Genomic DNA, 17,347 nt, shown 5'->3' on the forward strand with positions numbered 1-17,347 from the left:
CCCAGCCTGCAGAGATCTCCGAGGATTCAATAGCCACGCTCATACCTCCGTGACCGGCAGATACCCACCCCTCCCGGCCGATTCCTCCAGCCAGGCTTCCCATGCTGGGCCTCCGGTCTCGCCTCAAACCGTCCCCACACCCTCCCCTCCCCCCCTCCCCCGCCGCCCCGTAGTGAAAAGCAGTGTAGCATCAGGGTTCAGAGCACGATCCGCGGAGCTAGACGCCTTGGGTTCAAATCCCAGCCCTACCTCAAACTAGCTGGTGAGGCCTTAGGCAAGTTACTTATCCTGTGACTCGGTTTCTCTATTTGTAATAATAAGGGAATAACAGAGTCTACCTATAGGGCTGCGAAGGGTTAAAGGAGGTCATGCATTAAGATGCTTTCTGAACAGTGCTTGGCACGAGGTCAGTTAACTCATCACTCTCATCGTTCTACCATCAGACACGACGTGTTCCCTTGAAGGTCTTTCAAACTAACCATTTCTACCTGTCAAAATCAATGATTTCTTTGCTCACTGGGTCCGCGGGAATGAGGATGGTGGGGGCGGGGCGGGGCGGCGCTTGACGGTGGAAATGTGGCAGGGGTCACAGACCTCGCCCCCTAGAACTGGGGCGGGGGGCGGGATGACAAGGTTTTAGGGCTATCAGCAGCAGTGCGGGGAGGGAGGAGGGTTGGTTGGCCGGGAGCGAAGGGGCGAAGAGGGGGCAGGTGAGGCTGAGAACCGGGAGGGACAGCTCAGAAGTCCCAGGTGGGGCGATGAGACTCACACTGCACGTTCAGCTGCACCTGGGCCTCGCGAGGGCGCACGTTGAAGCCATTATACCGAGCCGTCTGGCAGCGGTAGGTCCCGCTCATGTCGCGGCTCACGTGCTCCAGCCGCAGCTTCCCGTCGGGGGTCTCCTCCAGGGGCAGCCCCGAAGGCAGCATCGCAGCCTCCTTGTCCACGCGGGACCAGAGCACCGGCGGCCGCGGCTTGCCTCGGACCTCACACTGCAGCTCGGCGGGCGAGCCCTCCCGCACGGTCACCACGGCCCTGCCCTTGGGCACGCTGATGGTGGGAGGCACTGCGGTGGGGAGGCGCAGGGGCAGGGTTAGAGCTCCCGCCGGCCCCAGCTTTGGGGCTTCTGCTGCCCTTGCCCTAGGCTTCCCATCCCAGGTGTCCCAAAGGATCCCTCAGGGTCCCCAAAACACAACGCACCTCCCCCAGGTCTCTCCACCTCCCGGGGTCTCTATCTCAGGGTCTCCCAACTCAGAAAGAGACCTGAGGTCGTCCTGGCCTATGCCTTCTTTCCCTTTAGCCCAACAAAGGGAGTTCCACCTTTTAAACAGTTCTACGAAATGACCTCTTCCCTCAACTCCCTCTCTCCTGCCCACTGGATCCCATAGAGTTAAAGCTTCCATCTTGTGTTCTGGAGTGTGATCACAGATCAATAGTCTGTCCACCAACATCTTTAGCCTTTCTTCCAAAGTAATAGAATATCTGGAGTTCAGCACGGTCCACAGTGGGAATAACCACCCTGCCTTACGGCTGGCTATGGCTACGTAAATTCTGGCCAATGGGATGTGACAGGAAATAAAAGTCTTTAAAAGGAGACGCTATGGCCCTCCTCTCCTCCTCCCTCCTGCAGGCTGGAATGCAGATTGATGGCTGCCCCTGGAACTGCCATTGTGGACAAGGTGGCACACACTATGGTTAAGGTTAACGGAAGAGCGAGACAAGATGGAGCCTGGGACCCTGAGGACTTGGTGGAACGGAGCCATTATTCCAGCCTGGACTGCTCACTTTTATGAGAAAAAGAAACATACATTTAGCTCATTTAAGTCACTAGTAGTATTTTGGGATTTTCTGTTATACACAGACAAACCTAATTCAACCCAACACATCGCCCAACTGGAGGGTCTTTTAAAGACTTCCATGGGTCCCATCCCACATCTCATCAAACAAATTAAAATGTCCTACATTAAATATAAACTGTAAATAACTCTGCAAGGCAAGCTGAGGTCCAGTTATCCAGTTAGAATAATTCATACTCTATAAACATTTATACATGTATTGGTTTTAATTTTACAGTTTTCTCTTTGTATTTTTGGAGCCAATTAATTTATTTTTCCAGGGCTAAATTATTTCTATAGGCCCTTAAAAAGCTTCCATGCCCTAGGCATCAGGCTAATGAGCCAAATAGAGGAAATGGCCCTGTGCCCTGTTGATTTCTCTGGTTCTAAAACATCCCAGCTCCCAACCCTCCTGTGCCCCCATAGGATAAAGGGCTGTCCTTCCTTTGAAGCTGCCCTGCCTTCCGGTTAAAGCTCCAGATCCTTGGCTCCGCAAACAAGACCCTCGTGCTCCAGCCTCTGCCACTCCCCAGACTCATCTTCCCTCTCCTATCCTGTGTCCCAGCTATGGGATCCACTTGTGAGGGACACACTCCCTAGATGCAAAGTCTTCTCCCTGTGTAGAAGTTAGGATGGAAGGAGCCTCCGAAGCCATCTGGTTCAGTGTCTCACGGAGGAGAAACTGAGGCCCAGAGAGTTAAAGAGGCTTAGTCAAAGTCAGCCAGCTCCTTAGTGCAAGGGGCTAGGGGCTGGAGATGAGATTCGAGAGACTCTCTCCAAAATCCTCCTCTCCAAACTCCTGTCATTCTTAAAATATAAACCCTTCAGGGGTGGCTCTAAAGTCAGACTGCCTGGGTTTGAATACCAGGCTCCACCACTTGTTTGTTAACTTAGGTGAGTTTCTTAAACTCTCTGAGCCTGTTTCTTCATCTTTAAAAACTGGTGATAAACTATCTCATAAGGTAAACCATGAAGGTGAATGAGAGAAATATGAAATCATCAGAACACAGAGTAAGCACTCAATAAATGTTAGTCATTATTTCATTGTTATTTATTATTATTGGAATAAAGACCCAAGTCCCTGCATAATCTGGCCCCCGCTGACCCCTCTGCTCTCTTCCATCTCACTCCATTTTTCCAGCTGCACTTTCCTTCCATCAGGGCTCTAGATGGCCCACGTGCTTACCTACCTCGGCCCTTGCATGTGCTGATTCTTTGGCCTCCCTTGCTCTCTTCCACCTTGCAAAATCCCGCCCCTCCTTCAGATCTCAGATCAAACATTCTATCTTAGGAGACTCTTTCCTGACTCTTGTGTATCAAAGTTTGCAGTGATATATTTATTTGTGAGACTATGTGAAAAATGTTTGCCTTCCTGCTTCGTTCCATGCCAGCAGAGCTTATTTTGCCCACCCCTCTGCCCCAGAGCCTACCACAATGCCTGACATTTAACAGGTGCTTAATAAATGTGTGCAGAACACCAAGTAAACACAAACGGTGCTCCCCTCACTCTGGCCTCCTTTCCCCAAGCTTCTGTGCCCACCTTCTCTCTGTGGGCCTCTCCAGATCCCTCACACACACACCCACGCCACTTATTTGGCTGCCCACCTGTCTCAGAGGAGATGTTGACTTCGACGCTCAGGTCAGGCACTGGTGCCCCTGGGAAGGAAGCCACGCACAGGTAGGTGCCATAGTCGCTGAAGTGCAGGTCAATGAGCTCTAGGCTGCTCGTGACGGCAGGCAATTCAGGGTCATTTCGGGTCACCAGCAGCCTCTTAGACATGCGTGCTGGCTTGCCATTCTTGAACCACTGGTAAGTCACCTTCTCTTGGGGCACTGCATCCACATGGCATGACAGCTTCAGGTCCTGGCCCAACTGTATGTTCTCACTCTCTTTGATCACATCTGGGGTGATCTGGAATGTAGCATTCTTCATGGCTATAGGTGGATGGGGAGGGAAGGGTGGCTAGGACTGGCCAAAAGCCAAGGGTCTGTGTCCTACCTCCATCCCAACCCAGCTTCTCTTCTTGAACTGACCTTCCTGGAGATTGGGGGCTACCACCCTACCCCACCCCCAAGAGAAACCATTGCTTTGCTTGGAAATTGCTCTGCTTACTTAGATGGATTTTTAAAAGTTCAAAAAAGCTGGCTGTAGAAAAGTGGGTTTAGTCATTGTTACAGCCACTGTTGACTGAACACCCACTACGTGAGAGGCACTGTTCCAAGCACTTTACATGGGTTTACTCATCTCACCCATCCCACAATCTTCGAGTGAGGCACTTTGCTGTCCCCGTTTTACAAAGGAGAGAACTGAGGCTCAGACAGTTTAAGTAACTTGCCCAAAGTAGCCAACCTTGAATTCAGACTCAGCCTGCGCTCTTAACAGCTGCACTGCTTTATTTTTATTCTTGTTTTAAACCTTGAATATGCAAAGTACACATTTTGGAAAGATGCACCAGAATGTGATAGTGCTTCTATCTAGAGAGTGGGGCTGAGGGGAAATTTTAATTTGCACATTTCATCTTTTTGTACTGTTTGCTTCTTCTCAACAAGTTTGTGTGATTTTTATAATAAAAGCCTAATACAATTATTTTATGTGAAATTACATAAAACACAGAGCTTAGAAAAAAAGGGTCTAGCCCTCTTTGAAAAATCTGAATATTGTCTGACATAACTGAGAGTTAGAATTCTTCTGCTGCTGCTGCTGCTGCTGCTGCTTCTTCCTTTTTTAAGTAGGCTCCACACCCACAGTGGAGCCTAATGCAAGGCTTGAACTCATGACCCTGAGATGAAGACCTGAGCTGAGATCAAGAGTCAGATGCTTAACAGACTGAGCCGCCCAGGCCCGTCTAGACAGAATGCTCAGTAGTGGGTTGTTAATTCGACCGGACCCTGGTGCAACAGCCATGAACCAGGACTGGGCTGGGCAAAGCAGGCTGTACATGACCCTAAGAGATGACTGTAAGTATTTGATGCAAACTGCAATCTCATGAACCCAGGTGTTTTGTGGGGTTTTTTGTTTTGTTTTGTTTTGTTTTTTGAACCCAGGTTTTAAAGGCCAAGTGGAATTAGGTGAAGAAGAATAATTTGACAGGAGAAGTACCATCAAAGGAAAAAGTCAGCAGTGACAATCTGGTGAATGTTTCTTGCTCTGATTAAGTAAAAAAATCCCAGAGAGCTAGCTTCTTTTTTGTGAGAAGAGTCAGAGAGAGACTGGTTGGTGAGGGAAGAACAAAATGGAGAATCCATTTCATCAGAAGATTCTCCATTTAATCAGAAGATTTGACAGGAGCTATACCTGACTTTCAAGGGAGAAAGAGCTGCAAACAAGCCTAGATCTTTAAAATTTTCAAATAAGTAAACAATAAACAAACAACAACCTAAAGTGACTTCCAAGTCAAAAGAATTTAAAGTTTTCTCCTTAGGGGCGCTGGACCACCTCAGTCAGAAGAGCATGCAACTCTTGATCTCAGGGTCATGAGTTTGAGCCCTATGGTGGGTGTAGAGATTACTTTAATAAATAAAACTTTAAAAAAAAGTTTTCTTCTTAAAGCACAGTAGCAAAATCAAGATCATACTGAGCAGCTAATAAGGCGGAGGTTAGTAAGGAGAGTGTCAATACTTTTTGTGTCCCAACTTTTGTTATCATTTTTACATTTAGTAATTACCTTCAGACTCACTGACATTCTTTGCTAATAAAGATTTGCATTTGAGGTATGTGCAAATGTATGTTATTTTCATTTTAATTCTGTGAAAAATGTAGAAATTATTATATAGGAAGAGAGTCAGGAAATTTTTCTTGCAGACTGGAGTGTCCACATTTAGCTTTTAGCAGCCTCAGTTTTCAGATCTAAGAAAAATGCAGGTAATCAACACCCACCCTTCCCACTTGGTCCATTGTCAGGATGACCTTTGGAAATGTGGATTGTAAATAAAACTCTGTACAAATTGTAGTCCTGCCACCTGCAGGCAGACATCAGAATTGCAGGGAAATCGAAGTGCCTGGAACATGCCTTCTCAGCAAATCCCATTATTGACCAAGAGGAAGCAGACAGGCCTCTCTCTTGGTTCACGGGTGGTTTCTGGAGGACAGGAGCCACCAGGCCACCTCCCGGGTCCCCCCACCCCCACCCCTCCCGACCCACGTACATCGCACCAGCAGGTTGACGGTCTTCTTGGCAGGGTTGCCCACGTTGTTGGTGGCGGTGCAGTTGTAATAGCCAGAGTCCCGTGCCTGCACTGAAGGGATGCTGAGGGTGCCACTCTGGGCCAGAGCACCCAGGGGCAGCGGGCCCGGCCCGTGGGACCACTGAAGCTGGGGTAAGGGATCGCCGCCTGTCAGCAGACACTGTACGGTCACATTCTCCCCAGGATTTACCACCAGAGTTTCATTCACAGACAGCTTCAGGGCTGGTGGTGCTACGAGGACAAGGAGGTGGGGTCTTAGGGACCATGAGGCAGGGCTGGGGGAGTCAAGGGGGCAAGGGAAGCCAGGGGGTTGAGGGAGGCCTGGAGGGGAAAGGAAGGGGAGAGGCAGGGAGTAGGCAGGGAGCAGGCAGAGAGGAGGAGGGGAGATGCCTAGAGTCCTGTGTGGGCTGGGCCCTGTGTCCTAGCTGGGGAGCCAGCCCAGGAGGGCGATGGGCAGGGGAGTCCTGTACCCGTGGTGTTCGTGAGCCGGAAGGTGATGGCCTTGTCTGGGATGCCGCACACATTGCGGACAGACACCTGGCAGGTGTAGCTGGCATAGTCCTGCGGCCGCAGGTTCTTCAGCTTCAGGACCTTGGTCTCCCCCTAGGCAGCAGCAGATCACTGGGGTGAGGGGCCTGCTTGGGTCTCTAGGGATCCCACACACGTTCACCCAGCGCCAGAGGCTGAAGCCAATGGCTACTTTAATTTCTATCTTTCTGGAATGCCTGGGTGGCTCAGTGGTTGAGCATCTGTCTTTGGCTCAGGTCATGATCCTGGGGTCCCGGGATGGAGTCCCACATCAGGCTCCCCACAGGGAGCCTGCTTCTCCCTTTGCCCGCATCTCTGCCTCTCTGTCTCTCTCATGAATAAATAAAATCTTTAAAAAAAATTCCTATCTTTCCAACCTCCACAGTTTATCCTCAGGGAGCCTGCACCTGGGGTGGAGACTGCAGTCTCCATACCTTGAGCTTCTCCAGATCTGATGTTGTCCTGGCACACACCAGCCAGGACCAGGCCTCGGTTTTCACACTCTGGGAAATGGAGGATTAGGAAGGAATCCTGCTCTATCTTACAACATATACAAACATGGGGCTGGCCCACAAGCCATGTCCACACATGGAGCTTTGGCCACCACCTGGGATAGCCACCTCTGAAAGACTTCCCTGGCAGGCAGCTTCATCACCACCTCCTGGGACTGTGGGGGACCTCAATCAATACCCCCGACTGCTGCTGTGCCTGCCCAAGAGTCCCCAATACTCTGCTAGCCAGCAGCACACAGGGGTGACATGCCTGCCCCTGGGGGATCCTTTCCTAACTAGCAATGTTCCTGAAGGACATGTTGCCTTGGGGACTCTCCCGTCCTCACCACTGCTCCCTGACTTTTCTGTCCTGATTTCATTTGGCCCAGGTTGTCTGAAGCCCAATCAGATTGCACGCTTCCAACATCAGAGCAGAATTATTGGCATCAGGGCAGCCCCTGGAACCCCTTAGATCATGGGGCCTCGTCTCCACGTCTCCCTCCCTTGTTGGGTGCAGAAGGAAGAGTGCAGGGCGAGCCATGAGGAGACCAGGCCGGCTGCTTTCTGTCCTGACCTGGGTATAGAGGGGCTCATAGATGTCGACCCCATTGTCCTGGCTGTGAGATAGGGTGTCGGAACCCCGCTTCCAGATGAAGCGGGCCGGCGGGTTGGAGTTGACAGTACAGCGCAGGAACACCGTCTTCTCCTGGTAGAAGTTGCCTCGAACATCGCTCACCGTCTGGTGGACCGTCAGCACGGGCTCGTCCAGGTCTGCAAGGACACAGCCCCAGGGGAGTCACGGCCAGGTGGGGGGCTTGGTCTTCTGGCAACCCCAAGGAAAGCTAAGCCACCCTCAAGGGATGCTTCCAGAAAGCCAGATGGTCTCCCAGCCCACAAACTCGACCAACCTGTTGGAGGCAGGAGAATGGACCTAATGGCTTCCCAACTGTTCCTCCCCCAGCCCTGCATGGGGGTGTCTGTCTTTATCCTCCCATCATGGGATGGAAGAAGCAGCTGCAGATTGGAAATCAGGACACTGGTTCAAATCCCAGGTTAGCTGTTAATTTGCAGTGTGACCTGCCTAAGTCACTTCTCTTTCTGGGCGTTTCGTCATGGGTCATGCAAATACCACTTTCTTTTTAATACCAATGCCCAGCAGAGCTCACTGATGGCGTCATAAGTCAGAATGATTGCCTCTAAGGAGATTATTGACTGGGAGGGAGCATGAAGGAACTTTCTGGGGTCCGGGAAATGCTCTTGAACTGGATGGTGTTTACACATGCATTGACATAAGAATTCACGGAACTGTACATTTAAGATTGGTGCACTCTACTGGATATAGGTTAATCCTCAACAACAAAAAAGAATTTAAGAAAAAATCCTGATGCTGGGTTCCATGCCCAATTACATCAGAATCTCTGGAAGTGGGACCCAGGCACCAATAGTTTCTTCTAAAGATCCCCTAGACCTTCTAATGAAGAGTTGGCATTGTGAAACAAAGGCACCAACATTCCACAGCCTAACATTCTATGGTGGTGTTCCAGCATCCCATCATTCTGTCCTCACACAGCCCACCTGGACAGAAGTCATATCAAAGACCATGATGGGTAGAGGTGGGGCACTGGTGACATCCAGGCCATGCCTGCCAGCCCCTTCCAGCACCAATAATGCAAGAAATGATCCTCAGCCCCAGGCTTTGGCAGGCCCTTAGGTGACTGATGGGGGACAGAAGGGTCTGAGGTTCCATTGCTCACCACTTGGGGGTCTCACTTGGTGGGGTGTGGGACATATTTAATGAATAGGTTCATTGTGGACATTAAGATGGTGCCAGACAGGCTGCTTGGCTTGGCCCTATGGCTTCTGGGTAATTAGTGTCAGCCTGAGTGGGCACAGAGGCAGGTGGCAAGCAGTGAAATAGCCTCTTGGGGTTAAGGGGGTACCTCCATGGTAGGCAGGTAGAGACTAGGGGCTTCCCATTCAACCAGCAGCCAGGGCTAAGGGGTGCTTGGTCCTGTAGGTGCCCCCTTGGTGGGGGCAGGGAAGTTGCAGAGCTCCCCCTCGGACAGAAGCAAGAGACATGAGGGACTGTGGGAAGGGCATGGGCCAGAGTCAAGAGAACCTTTGTGGGCAAACAAGTCACAGACCTCCCCCCACTTCCATTTCATCTGTGAAAGGAGTAGAGTATAATCCAAACTATCCCGCCCTCTCTGATCACTTTGGAGAGCTGTGCAAGGTTCCTATGGGTTAGGGAGGGACACGTGTGAATGGTATCGGGGGACACACATCGGAGGAACAGTGGTCCGGGAGAGGTGAGGTCTCTACTGCCTTCTTCCACCGAAGTGTCTCTTCTCCAGCCTCCTTCCCGACCCCCCGCCTTCCCAGCCCGGCCCCCGGGGCACCCGGGCCCGCACTCACACTGCACGTCCACGCGGATGGACTTGATGGCGGGCACGCCCACGCCGTTCTCTGCCTTGCAGTAGTAGCGGCCGCCCTGCGTGCGCGCGATGCGCTCGATGCGCAGCGTCTCGTTGAACACTGACGTCTCCTGGAACTTGTCCGAGGCGCTGCCCGCCGTCTTGGTCCAGCGCACCTGGGCCCGCAGGGCGGGGCAGGGTGAGCGGGGCACGGAGAGGAGCGTGCTCCGGGCTGAAGGTCATGCAACGGGGCCTCTTCCCCCCGCACCCCACTCTTCTCCCTGCGTGCCCGTGGGGCCCACCCCAGCCTGGGAAACTAATTCCCCCCAGGGAAATGCACGGATAGGGTAGGAGGATGCTTCAGCAAAGAGCCTGGGAAATCTGGGGTCAGAGGAAGGAGGCTTTAAATCAGGCAGTGTAGTGCAGTGGTTAAGAGGATGGATTGGGGCGAGTTGCCCCACCTTTCCTGCCTCCCTTTCCGCATTGGGAAAACAGAGAATACTACCTGGCCGAGGGCTTCTGGGAGGATTAAATGTGCCTTAGTGCCTGTATGGCTAAGAATTTGATAAAAATTTTTAGTGGCCTTGGGTAGGCCACTCTCTCCCAGCTTTAGACTTGTCATCTGCGAAAGAGGTCTCCGTGGTAGCCAGCCTCCAAGATGGTCCCTAGCGTCTGGTCCTTTTCTGTGGTGCCCTCCCACTTTGTGCCGCAGATGGGCTGTGTGCCCAATATAACACAGCGGGCATGACGGTATGCCACTGCCAAGATCAGGTTTTGAAGGACTGTGATTTCCACCTTGGGGAAAGCCATCCGGCTGTCATGAGCAGCCCTCCGGAGGGAGGGGTCCCCGGGGGAAGAATGGAAACCTCCAGGTCTACAGCCACAGGAGGTAGCCTGCAAGTGGTCCTCCCACCCCAGTCAGTTCTCAAATGGCTTCAGCCTCCTAAGAGACCTTGCACGAGCCAGAACCAGTCAACAAAGCTGCTCCTAGATTGTGGTTCCATAGGAACTATGAGACAATAAGTGTGTGTTGTTCCGAGTCTCTTGAGTTTTAGAGTATGTGTTATGCAGCACTAGATTAACTATAACTATTACATAGCACAATACTCGCTTTGCAAAGAGGTTTAGAAACAAAGTGTGTAAAGCACCTAAGTGTAGTCCCTGGTATGTATTAGTCACTCAACAAATTTCCATTATTATCAACACTGCCCTAGACCGTAGGAAATGATCAAGGATCACACAAGAAACTGGAGCTACTACTCAGAGTAGGAGAGGTTTAAGAAAAATTGATCATTTCCAGGTGATTAAGTCTTAAGGATTAGAGGACAGGGTAGGGAAGCTTCCATCTAAAAGTTGGGGGGTGGGGATTGCTTATCACTGAGATGGGGCAAGGCCCCGATCCCAGTGAAGAGGTCAGGCCATAGTCCCTAAAAACAACAAGGCTGGGGAGAAGGATGGTGAGAGGATGATGGTAGCAACATTGTGGCCTGCAGTGGCCACTCTCTGCATGAGAAACTTGCCCTTCACCCACTTCAGAGAGAAACCAAGGCCATGAAAATATTTTTTCTTTTGTATTTGACATTTTGCAGGTTTCCTGTGATTTATCTAGATGGAGTGTGTTTATAAACTGCTTTGGATTTGTTTTACTTTATCCATCTGAGGGTTTGTACCTTTCTTCAATTCCACAAAATTCTCAGCTTTTATCTCTTTAGATGTTGCCTTCTCTCAGTTTTCTCTAGTCCATCCTAAGTTAATGTTGTAGCTTGTCATTCTATCCTCCATGTCTCCTAACTTTCTTTTCACATTTTCCAGTCTCTTTGTCTTCCCTGGACTGCATTGTAGCTGGTTTTCTCAGATCTGTCATCCAATTCGTTAATTTTCTCTTTAGCTATCTCTATGGTATGGAGGTCAAATTTTTCAAAAGACTGTTGGATTTTTATTTCTAGGATTGCTATTTGGTTTTCCCCCCATATCTGAAGGATCAGGTTGTATAATCTCCTGACTTGTGGACTGTATGCCTTTCATTATCTCTTTAAACACTTTAACTATACTTATTTTCAAGATCCTTTCAAATTGCTCTGTTATCAGGACACCTGGGTGGCTCACTGGTTGAGAGTCTGCCTTTGGCTCAGGTCATGATCCTGGGGTCCTGGGATCAAGTCCCACATCAGGCGCCTGCAGGGAGCCTACTTCTCCCTCTGCCTATGTCTCTGCTTCTCTCTGTGTGTCTATCATGAATGAATGAATGAATGAATGAACAAACAAAAGAACAAATTGCTCTGTTATCTCTGTTTCCTTTTATGTGAGAGATTATTCAATTCAATTATTTGAGTGTCTGGGCTGGCCCTCTTGGCATTGTATTTTTAAATGTGTTTTAAAATTTTACTCCGCAAGCTTATATTCTGTGGGACTTTTCTTCCACAGAAATTTCTGCGGGAAAAAAAAAAAAAAAGAAATTTCTGTGGGCCCTCACAGGCCTGTCTGTGGTGTAGCTTTATGGTTGCCTATGCCCAAGACACAAGGGTTCACAGGTTCCAACTAGTTTTATATTAGTTTCTCAGCTTCAGGTTTCCTCACCACTGTGACAGTAAGACACAGCCTAAAGGTTGTGCTCCTTCATAGGTGACTGTTCATATGCTCATCCTGAAGTGGAGTCGGCCTCCGGCTATGACTCTCGGATGTGGAATGGAGAACTTCTGGTCCCCATCCACAGGGGACACTCTTGTGTTTCCTGCTTTAGGTAGAGTGTTTATGTCTAGCCTCCAACCACAGATGGACCTGTGGCCTCAACTCATACCCCCCACCCCGTGTGTGTATTAATACTACTATCCCTGAGGTGAGTATGTAGTTCAAGCCCCTCCAAGGACCAGGTCCTTCACCTTCTGCTCACTGCCATGGCTACAGATTCTTTCTTCATTCTGGCCCTCAAGAGTCCTTCGGTCTTGCTATTTGTTTAGAGTGGGGAATTCCATGCCTACGCAGTCCCCTATCCTGACCTCAAAGTGGACCATGAGATGCTGATTCCTTGTGACTCTGCTAGATTGGATGCTCTGTGACAACAGGAACTGTATCTTCAGGGCCCATCACGGGGCTGGGCTCACAACAGGTGCTCAAGAAATATTTGTTTAATGACATAAGCAAGGAGATAGACGGCATTCCAGGAGAGGTGAGCAGCAGTGGCTAATGCAGGAATGAACAGGGCGTACTCGGGCAAGTGTGACTGGAGCACAGGGTATGAGGAGGGTGGCAGTGGAGGTGAGACAAGGAAGGCAGGTGGGGCCAGACTGGGTGGGGGATGGAGGGCTCTTCACTTCTACCTCTAGCAGCCTGAACTGGGTCTGGTAGGTAATAGGTAAACCATCAAAGGATTTTGAGCAGGGGAATGATATGAGAGAGGAGGTTTGAAGATGATGATTTTGGGAGCAGGGTACAGAAGTGAATCAAGGGGGAGATATCAAACATAGGGGGCCAGTTAGTCTACTGCAGTGGTCCAAGGGATAGGTCTGAAGGTCTGACCCACAGTGGTAATGAGGAAGAGAAACAGAAGACCTATGCAAGAGACATAAAGACAGAAGCCTCAGAGGCTGGCTAGAGGTGGGGAATGAGATGGCACAGAGCCAAATTTTAGCCCAAGGGTTTGAGCCTAGGTAGCAGGAAGGATAATGAAATCGTGGATGCAAGTAGAAAAAAGAGTGTTGTGTGTGCACACGCTGAGCCACAGCCACAAACAACTTATAAATGCGATGCACAAGGGGATACACACAGATGGCCAGTACAGCCTTAGGGAGAGATGGCCCAGCTGCCTCCCTGGTGTTAGGGAGGACCATCCTGATGTCACACCTGATGCATATAACAATGTGAAGATTGGCAGCATTGTCATCACTTTGAAACAAAACTCTGAGAAGAAGCAAGCAGTGATAATGGTTTTAGGTTGAGTCCTTAGTGACTTCCTTATCATTTGCTTATCTCCAGGCCAAACCTACCAAAGTCATCCTTGTGCCCAAAATTATCCCAAAAAACTATTTTGCATTTATTATCCTCCTTAGATCCAGTGAAAAATTTTCTGCTGCTCTTAAATGCCACAGCAGCTCACCAGCAAATTCCACCCATCCTTCCAGCCCACCTCCTGTCTCTTCTCCTCAGCTTCGGTGATAACTGGCCAACCCTTCTGACTGAACATATCCTTGATCTGTGACTAAATTTACCTGGCATTTCCAGATACTCATCTTCTGTGGCTTTCTAACTGCTCTCAGTCTTTAAACCTTGAGAATGTGGGGCTTGCCTACCTGAAGCCTCCTGAAGAGGAGATCATATCATCCTACATTGTGGGTAACCCCTGGAGCCCTCAACCCAAAGACAGGCACACTGGGAGGAAGTGTGCAAAGCTACAGAGAACACTGGTTCTGGATTCAAAATCTGCCTCCACCCTCACAGGAGCTGTGTGATCGTGGGAGTTTACTCAGCCTCCCTGAGCCTTGATTTTCTCAGCTGTGACATGGAAGCTCTAATGTCTTCCCCACAGCATGGTCCTGAGGCTCCCAAGAGAAGACACTGGAGGGAGCACCTCGCACAGTGTCAGCTGCCCTCAAACGGAGGTTGAAGGTGCATCTGAGGAAGTGTCTGCCCAGCAGATACAACAGGATAAAGTGGAATTGAACAGCTGACATTTCATTTTTCCCCTCAGCCGTCAATGTTTTCAGCTGAATAAGCTCCCGGCCTCCAGCCCTTCCCCACAGAGTTCATTTTCCAGCTATTTCCCAGACACGGGCTTCAGTCTCATGTTTACTTGCCCACTTCCTCTGCCTCTGGTCCCGGGCTCCTGCTGCCTCATCCGCAGCTCTGATCCCAGGGCAGGGCGGCGAGTGAGGAGGTGAAGCCACGGAGGGGCTTACCTGGGGCCGTGGGTGCCCGGTGACAAGGCACTGCAGCATGAGGGTGTCCCCCTCCCGGATGGTGTAGACACGCTCACTGATGTTATCCTCCTTCACGACACATGCCTGGCCTGCGTGGACAATCTGAGCCTGGGCGGGAGCTGGCCGGAGAGGGGGCAGGTTTAGGCAAGAGGCACCAAGGCCTGAGGGAGGTCTAGGGCATCCTCTTCTGAGTATGTTAGCAGGAGGCATCAGCCCAGACCTCCCCAGGCCATTCCTTAGAGGCCTCACCTGTTGAGCTCTGGAAAGGAGACTCCCAGGGCCCCAGGCCAGAGTCGAGGACTCAGGAAGGGGGCAATTCCAACTCATCCCACTCTCGTTGCAAGAGATCTGTGCTTTCAATGAGCTGATGAGTCTGAGGGGCTTGGGATCCATACAGACTGGTTATCATCACTGAGTAAGCATCGCTGCCTTCGCAGCCCCCAGAGTGGAAGCTGCTGGTGCTCCTCCCAGCTCCCCAGACACTCCACGTGCATCCGTTCCCCAGCTGCTATGAGAGCTAGCTGCTAGGTGCACAGAGCTCACCTTGCCTGCGATTGCCTTTCACCAATGGCAGCTGCCTGGGCCAGATATGCCCACAAGATCACCCCTCTGCCCAATACACACACACACACACACACACACACACACACACACACACAGTCGGTGACTAACAACCCCTTCCCTGCCCCACCCCATCTCCTGGTGGGAGGGCACAGCTAAAGCCACTGAGCCACATTTTTGCCTGGCTCCCTCCTCTTCCAGTTTCTCCCAAGAGCACTTTCTCAGCAAATCACTTGCCTAAATTGCACCCCCTCAACCATCCCAGGCTTTCCTTTTAGAGAGCTTGACAGAGATTTCTCCCAGCCCCACAGACTGTTCATTCCCCTCACCCAAAGGCCTGCTACTCTTCCCTCATCGCTCCCTGAGCCTAGCCCAGCATCTTCAAGGGAAAGAGGCTCTTTTCCAGGGGCCTGGAAGCTCCTCCTGACCTTTCTCACAGTAACCGGGGCTGGGGGGCAAGAGTTAGTATGTGGCTGGGACACCCAATGGGAAAAGCATACAGCCCCTCCCTGAGTGCTTAGCCCCCAGCCCAGCAATGGTGGGGCTCTGGAGAGGATGACAAGGCCCCTGTCTGCTCCCAGCTGAGGGTGGAGAAAGTGGAGGTGGGAGGGCTAATCCAGGGCACCAGGGGCTCAAGAGAGTGAAAAGAGTCCTGCCCTAAAGAGATGCACAAAGGTGAGATAAAACCCGTACATAAAATGTGTAGCTTCCTCCAGGAAGCATCCCATGGACTGGCCTGCGCCCTCCCTCCTTCTGTACCCGGTCACTCTCCCAGTGCGACAACAGAACATCAATCTGTGTGTCTGCCAGATTCGGGGTTCTTGTCTTTCTGTCTACCAAACCATAGGTTTCACCTTTTATCCCCAGCACAAGGCCTTTGAAATATAGTGGGCACTCAGTGAACCTAAATGAATGAATTTACAAGAATATCCTATAGTGATGTTGCTGAGTGTTGTAAAGAGGTATAGAAGGCCCTAGGAGGTCAAGAGAGGGAGAGAGAGCTCTGTCTGCCAGAGGAAGAATCACAGAAGGCTCCATGGAAGAGGCAGCTTTCTCACCAGGCCTCAGAGAATCGGGGAGCTTTGTGCTGGTTGACAGAGTGGAGTCCTACATAATATATATTACCTGGAATAAGCCATGAGTCGTCTTTGGACCTTTGTTTTCTCATCTCTAAAACAGAGAGCATGCTGCCAGCCCTGAGAATTCACGAGGGTGGGTGTGACAGTAACACAGGCTAACTGAGAAATGCTGATTAGACTCTAATGTGTTCTACAGTTGCCACAAGTAGCGCCTTAACAGAGTTTCTCCAACCCGCATTGATGGGACAGTTATGAACCAGTTATAGAGGTGAGTCCACAGAGGTAGCCAGGCTGTAAGTCAAAAAGCTGTGGGGCAGCAATTGAGGCCACACGGGCCCTGTTTAACCACGAGAGTCTCTACAAACAGCAGCAGGTTCTGCAAACAGTGGCAGCTTCCACCAGCCCGGAGTCTTGAGTATCCAGACAATCGTCCTGCCTGCCTGGCTGCCATAGAGGAGTAAACCTAGGCTAGCTGTCAGGAAACAAGCTATGCAACCTTGGGCAAGTCAGACCTCATGGGCCTTAATTTCCCCTCCTAAAGCAGAGGAGTAGATTAGATGACCTCTGAGATCCTTCTCAGCTCACACTTTCTATAAATTTTATAATCAGTGCATAGTGCACATATAAGATGCAACCTCGAATCTGGGAAATGGGTCTGAAACTGTCACCCCCTGCAATGAAAATGCATGAACATCACCACACCATGGAAGAGAGAGCCATCTGTGGCCAAGGGCCCCAAGAAATCTCATCAGGAAACAGCCCATCAATGCATGACATGCATGCCAGTTGCTGATAAGACCAGAAGGTCGCATGAATGTCTACAAGAGGCCTGGGGTGCCTCTTCACAAGGAAGACATTGATTTAACAGGCTCCAGTGGAAGATAAGCTGTAATCTTGGACACTGTGGCTTGTCTGTAGCCAGGCAGTGTTGTAACAGAAGGTTTGGTGACTGATAGGGAATACTGAAAAGGAGCTGGAGAGCTGGACTTTCTCAGGGTCTGGATAGCACAGGCCAGAAAACACAGAGCCTGGCCAGCAGACACAGGGCCTCTGGCCACCTGCCACGTTTCCACACTGGAGACGAGGCATCATGGATGATGATATCATTAAGATGACCTAACTCCCTTTGATGACATTAAGTATTAAGAATATCAAACTCTAAAATGATAGAACCACTTCGGAAGAGATTTTGGCAATACCTGCTCCAGCTAGACGAGGGTAAACCCCATGACATAGCAATTCCCCTCCTGGGTAGTACCCAACAGAAATGAGTGGTTAAAACAACCAAACAATAGGTCCAACAATATTCATAGCAGCTTTACTTATTACAGCTAAAAATGA

At 50.5% G+C, this 17,347-nt stretch overlaps 1 protein-coding gene across 2 annotated transcripts in view; it reads right to left on the minus strand.

Moving 5' to 3' along the window:
* Positions 1 to 17,347, minus strand: part of MDGA1 (MAM domain containing glycosylphosphatidylinositol anchor 1) — a 63,277-nt gene that overhangs the window by 16,389 nt on the left and 29,541 nt on the right. For both annotated transcript variants that reach the window (XM_035697753.2, XM_025418636.3), the window contains exons 2-8: positions 14,346 to 14,485; positions 9,455 to 9,629; positions 7,614 to 7,810; positions 6,491 to 6,623; positions 5,982 to 6,251; positions 3,441 to 3,770; positions 770 to 1,066 (exon numbers count right to left, since the gene is read on the minus strand). In XM_035697753.2, coding sequence (XP_035553646.1) covers positions 770 to 1,066; positions 3,441 to 3,770; positions 5,982 to 6,251; positions 6,491 to 6,623; positions 7,614 to 7,810; positions 9,455 to 9,629; positions 14,346 to 14,384 — 1,441 coding nt within the window. In that variant the 5' untranslated portion in view covers positions 14,385 to 14,485. The remainder of the gene's footprint in view (positions 1 to 769; positions 1,067 to 3,440; positions 3,771 to 5,981; positions 6,252 to 6,490; positions 6,624 to 7,613; positions 7,811 to 9,454; positions 9,630 to 14,345; positions 14,486 to 17,347) is intronic.

The sequence above is a fragment of the Canis lupus genome, chromosome 12 (assembly GCF_003254725.2).
Source record: "Canis lupus dingo isolate Sandy chromosome 12, ASM325472v2, whole genome shotgun sequence".
NCBI lineage: Eukaryota > Metazoa > Chordata > Mammalia > Carnivora > Canidae > Canis > Canis lupus.